General features: G+C 66.7%; 1 protein-coding gene across 1 annotated transcript; it reads right to left on the reverse strand.

Moving 5' to 3' along the window:
- Positions 1–280: 280 nt before the first annotated feature.
- Positions 281–4,854, reverse strand: LOC137460436 (heterogeneous nuclear ribonucleoprotein C-like; the record flags this gene model as incomplete). The annotated part of the gene is given in 11 exon segments (XM_068170790.1): positions 281–376; positions 378–433; positions 1,219–1,252; positions 1,254–1,396; positions 1,837–1,938; positions 3,074–3,203; positions 3,206–3,239; positions 4,472–4,519; positions 4,734–4,759; positions 4,762–4,818; positions 4,820–4,854. Coding segments are annotated over 11 exon segments (698 nt in total), but the record flags the coding sequence as incomplete, so codon positions are not given.
- Between the last annotated feature and the right edge of the window lie 704 nt (positions 4,855–5,558).

Here is a 5,558-nt window from a genome sequence, read left to right on the forward strand (position 1 = left end):
GTCGCTTCTCTCGTCCCGCGGTATCAAAACAGGGGGGGAGGGGGAGTGGAGGGGGGAGGGGCAAAAGGGGCGGGGCTAGGGCCGTAAGTGGGCGTGGCAAAGTGGTGGGGGGGGCAGGGAGGGAGGGAGGAAGGAAGGGGGGCGGGGCAGAACCCGACGCTGGGGAGGGGGAGGGGAGGGGGCACACAAAAAAGTTTGGGGGGGGGGGGAGGGAGGGGAAGGGCAAAACGCGGGCCACAAAGGGTGGGGGGGGGGAGGGGGGGGAATGAACGTAGGGAGGGGTTTTGGAGGGGGAGGGGGCGTGGCTAGGGGGTGTGGGTGGGGCCCGGGAGTGGGCGGGGGCTCAGGGCTCGTCGTCGCCGTTGGCGCTGTCGCGGGTCGTCCTCCCCCTCCTCGGCCTCCTTCTCGTCGCCCTTCAGGGACTCCAGCTGGGGAGGGGGCGGGGCCGAAAGGGGGGGGGAGGGGGTGGGGCCAAAATGGGGGAGGGAGGAGCCAAAGACAAAGGGGGCGGAGTCAGGGCCGCTGTCCCCCACCCCCCCCCATGCTTGGCTTCCCCCCTTGGGGCTTTCGTTCCCCCTCCCCACGCTGGGCACCGATTGGTTGCTCGGCCTCTAGGCCCTGCCCCCCCTCCCCCCATTGGCTCCTCCTCTCCCCGCCCCCCCGCCCCTCTATTGGCCACTCCCCACCCCCCTCCCCTCCCCATTGGCCCCTTGCTTCCCATACTGTGCTGTCATTGGCCACTCCCCTCTCCTTTGGCTCCTCCCCTCCTAACCCCTTCCCTGATTGGCCGCTTCTCCTCTCCCTTTTCTATTGGCTCCTCCCACCCCACCTCCTCCCATCCCCATTGGCTCCTTCCTTCCTATACTGTGCCCTCATTGGCCACTCCCCTCCCCCTCCCCTTCCCCATTAGCTCCTCCCCTCTCACCTCCATCCCTGATTGGCCTCCCCTCCCCTTTCCCCTGGCTCCTCCCTTCCTGCCCCACCCCTTCCCCTCCCCATTGGCTCCTTCCTTCCCATACTGCGCTCTGATTGGTCACTTCCCCCCCACCCCTTTCCCCTCCCCATTGACTCCTCCCCACCCCTTCCTCTTCCTACTCCTCCTCCTCCTCCCCTCCCTCTCACCAGCTCCTCCCCTTCTCCCCTCCCCCTTCCCTGAGTGGCCCCGCCCCTCCCCTGGGTGCTGCCCCCCGATTGGCTGCCCCCCCTCCTCACCTGGTCATCCCCCCCTCTCCTCGGCCTCTTCGTCGTCCAGGGAGGTCTCCTTCCCTCGGCCGAGTCCTCCCCGGGCCCCGCCTCCGCCTTGGCCCCGCCCCCCGCCGGCCCCGCCCCCCTTCCTCCTTCTTCGCCGCCCCGGCCCCGCCCCCCAGCTCCTCCTCGGCCTTCTCAGCCTTCTGCTCTGGGGTTGGGGGGGGGGGGGAGGGGGAGGGGGACAAAGAGAGAGGGAGGGGTTAGACCCCAGCGGCCAATGGGATCGAGGCTCCACCCCCCACCAAGCTCCTCCCACAGATCCGAGCCCCGCCCCCAAATCCAAGCCACACCTCCCTAGGATCCAAGCGCCTCCCACTCCCTCCAAGCTCCTCCTACAGGCCCAAGCCCCTCCTACCCCCTCTCTCCCACTCCCAAACCCCTCCCCCTCTAAGCCCCTCCTCCCCTAAGCCCCTCCTCCTCTAAGCCCCTCCCCTCACCCCCAAGCTCCTCAAGCCCAATCCCCATCCCCTCCCTCCCCCCCTCCACCCAAACCTCACCCCCCCGAACCCAAGCCCCTCCCCCCCACTCACTCCCAAGCCCCTCCCCCCCGCCCTCTGACGTCATTGGGGGGGGGGCGGAGGGCCTCACTCTGGTCCCGCTCCAGCCGCTCCAGGCTGTCCAGCAGGGCGTCCACCTTGGCCTTGATCTGCCCCAGCTCCTTCTTGATGCTCTGCAGGTCCCCGTCCTTCACTGCAGGGGGGGCGGGGGAGAGACAGGAAGTGACGTCAGCACAACAGGAAGTGGGCACGGGGGAACAGGAAGTGGGGTGGAAAAGGGGTGGGGAAGGGAGCAAGGGAGCGGGGGAGGGCAGGGAGGGAGCTGGGAGGGAGGGGGGAGGGGAAAGGGGGGCAGGAAGTGGGGTGGGGGGAAGGAGGAAGTGGGATAGGGAAGACAGGAAGCAAGGTCAGGGAAAGAGGAAGTAGGCTAAGGGAGAGAAAAAAGTGAGGGTACAGGAGACAGGAAGTGGAGTAGGGAGACAAGAAGTGGGGTAAAGGAAATAGGAAGTGGGGTGAGGGAGAGAGGAAGTGGAGTGGGGGCAGACAGGAAGTGGTGTGGCAATGACAGGTAAAGGGATAGGGGAGGGAGAAAGTGGGGGTGCAAACGGCAGGAAGTGGGGCAGGGCAGACAGGAAGTGCAGTGGGGCAAACAAAGTGGGGCAAGAGAGACAGGAAGTGGGGTGAGAGTAACAGAAAGCAGGGTGAGAATAGCAAGAAGCAGGGTGGGGCAGGCAGGAAGCAGGGTGAGAATAACAGGAAGTGGGGTAAGAGAGACAGGAAGTGGGGTGAGAATGACAGGAAGCAGGGTGGGGCAGAGAAAAAAACAGGGTTGGGCAGACAGGGAAGCAGGGCCAGAATGACAGGAAGTGGGGTAAAGGAGACAGGACGTGGAGTAAGAGAGATAGGAAGTGGGGTAAATAAGACAGGAAGTGGGGCAAAGTAGAGAGGAAGTGAGGGTAAAGGACCCATGAACTGGGGTAAAGGAGCCAGGAAGTGGGGTAAAGGAGCCAGGAAGTGGGGCAAAGGAGCCAGGAAGTGGGGCAAGAGAGCCAGGAAGTGGGGTAAGAGAGCCAGGAAGTGGGGGTAAGAGAGCCAGGAAGTGGGGCAAAGGAGCCAGGAAGTGGGGCAAAGGAGACAGGAAGTGGGGCAAAGGAGCCAGGAAGTGGGGCAAAGGAGCCAGGAAGTGGGGCAAAGGAGACAGGAAGTGGGGCAAAGGAGCCAGGAAGTGGAGGAGGAGCAGCAGAGGAGCAGCGGAAAGGAAGAGGGTGTGGGCGGAGCCTCCCCTCTAGCCCCGCCCCCTCTCCCCCCCCCGCCCAACCAGGGCCGACCTTTGCCCGACTTGGAGGAGGAGCCGCGCTGGCCGGAACTTGCTGTTGAAGCTCTTGCCCCGGCGCGTGTTGCTGCCCCCCCGAGACCGCGCTGCCGCTTGGAGGGCACCACCGGGCGGGGCAGGGGGGGGCGGGGGGCGGCACCCGCGCCGGGTAGCTGTACATCCTGATTGGGCCGGAGGGGGCGTGACGTCACAAGGCACGCCCGCCCGCCCCCCACCCCGAAGCCCCGGCCCCAAAGCATGGAGGCTGCGGGGTGGGGCTCGGCTTCCGACTGCTAGGCCAGGCCTCAGGCTGTGGGGCCAGGCCTCAAGCCGTGGGGCCAGGCCTCAAGCCGTGGGGCTAGGCCTCAAGCTGCTAGGCCAGGCCTCAAGCTGTGGGGGCCAGGCCTCAAGCTGCTAGGCCAGGCCTCAAGCCGTGGGGCTAGGCCTCAAGCTGCTAGGCCAGGCCTCAAGCTGTGGGGCCAGGCCTCAAGCTGCTAGGCCCAGGCCTCAAGCTGTGGGGCCAGGCCTCAAGCTGTGGGGGCCAGGACTCAAGCTGCTAGGCCAGGCCCCAAGCTGTGGGGCTGAGGGTGCCAGCACCCCCTCATGCCTCCCAGCCCCACACTTAGGGCTCCCTCCCCTCTCCCTCCCCTCCTCTCCTCCTCCCCCTCTCCTTCCCTTCTCCCTCCCCCTTTTCCCTCCCTCCCTCTCCCTGCCCCCCCTCCTCCTCCTCCCCCTCTTCCCTTTCCCTCTCCTTCCCCTCTCCCTTCCCCTCCTCTCCCTCCCCTTTCCCTTCTCCTCTCCCTCTCCCTCCCCTTTCCCTTCTCCTCTCCCTCTCCCTCCTCCCCTTCTCTCTCCCCCTCCCCCCTCTCATCCTCCCTCTCCCTCCTCCCTTTCCCTCCCCCCCTCCCCCTCTCCCTCTCCTCCTCCTCCCCCTCTTCCCTTTCCCTCCCCCTTCCCCTCTCCCTCCCCTCTTCCCTCTCCTTCCCTCTCCCTTCCCCTCCTCTCCCCTCCCCTTTCCCTTCTCCCCTCCCCTCTCCCTCCTCCCCTCTCTCTCCCCCTCCCCCCTCTCATCCTCCCTCTCCCTCCTCCCTTTCCCTCCCCCTCCCCCTCTCCCTCTCCTCCCCTCCTCCCCCCTCTTCCCTTTCCCTCCCCCTTCCCTCTCCCTCCCCTCTTCCCTGTCCTTCCCTCTCCCTTCCCCTCCTCTCCCTCCCCTTTCCCTTCTCCCTCCCTCTCCCTCCTCCCCTTCTCTCTCCCCCTCCTCCTTTCCCTCCCCCTCCCCCTCTCCCTCCCCCTCTCCCTCTCCTCCTCCTCCCCCTCTTCCCTTTCCCTCCCTCTTCCCTCCCCCCCTCCTCTTCTCCTCCCCCCTCTCCCTCCCCTTCCTCCCTCTCCCCTCCCCTCCCCTCCCCCTCCTCACCTATCGTAGTAATCCCTCTGGAAGTCGTAGTCCAGGTCAAAGGAGGACCTGCAGGGGGGGAGGGAGGGAGGAAGGAAGGAAGCAGCTCAGCGAGGATGGAAAGCCCCAGGCCCAGCTTCCACCCTCCCTCCTCCTCCTCCTCCTCCCTCTCCCCCCCCCCACAGGCTGGGGGGGGGGTGGGGTTGAGGGGGTGGGGGGCGGGGCAGGCTGGGTGGGGCTCGGGGGGGTCGGGGGTCGGGGGCGGGGCAGGGGTGGGGCAGACCTGACGAGGGGGGACGGAGAAGGTGGGGGCAAGCTACTGACCCGTGGTACATCTCGGCCGCCGAGCGCTTCACCCCGGCCTTGCCCCCTGTTCACCTTGGGCTCGGCTGCCAGGTTGATGTCTACGGGGAGGGGAGGGGAAGAGGGAGAGGGAGAGGGGAGAGGGGAAAGGGGAGGGGGGGAAGGGGGGAGAGGGGAAAGGGAAGGGAAGGGGAGGGTAGAGAGGGGGAGGGGAGAAGAGAGAGGGAAGCAAACGGAGGTTAGGTGCGGGGCGGAGAGGGGAGGGAGGGAGGGGAAGAGGAGAGGGGAGGGAGGGAGGGGAAGAGGAGGAGAGGGGAGGGAGGGAGGGGGAAGGGGAGAAAGGAGGGAGGGGAAGGGGAGAAAGGAGGGAGGGGAAGGGGAGAAAGGAGGGAGGGGGAAGGGGAGAAAGGAGGGAGGGGAAGGGGAGAAAGGAGGGAGGGGGAAGGGAGAGAGGGGAAGGAAGAGGGAGAAGGGAGAGGGGAAGGGAGAAGAGGGGGAAGGGAAGAGGGGAAGGGAGAGAGGAGGAAGAAGAGAAAGGGAGGGGAAGGAGAAGGGAGGAAGGGGAAGCAGAAGAGAGGGAGGGGAAGAGGGAGAAAGGGAGGGGAAGGGAGAGAGGGGAAGGAGGGGAAGGGAGAGAGGGGAAGGAGGGGAAGGGAGAGAAGGGAAGGAGGGGAAGGGAGAGAGGGGAAGGAGGGGAAGGGAGAGAGGGGAAGGAGGGGGAAGGGAGAGAGAGGGGAAGGAGGGGAAGGGAGAGAGGGGAAGGAGGGGAAGGGAGAGAGGGGAAGGAGGGGAAGGGAGGGAGGGG

Source organism: Melanerpes formicivorus, unplaced genomic scaffold (genome assembly GCF_026170545.1).
Source record: "Melanerpes formicivorus ecotype bairdi unplaced genomic scaffold, bMelFor1.0.p_v2 SCAF_598, whole genome shotgun sequence".
NCBI lineage: Eukaryota > Metazoa > Chordata > Aves > Piciformes > Picidae > Melanerpes > Melanerpes formicivorus.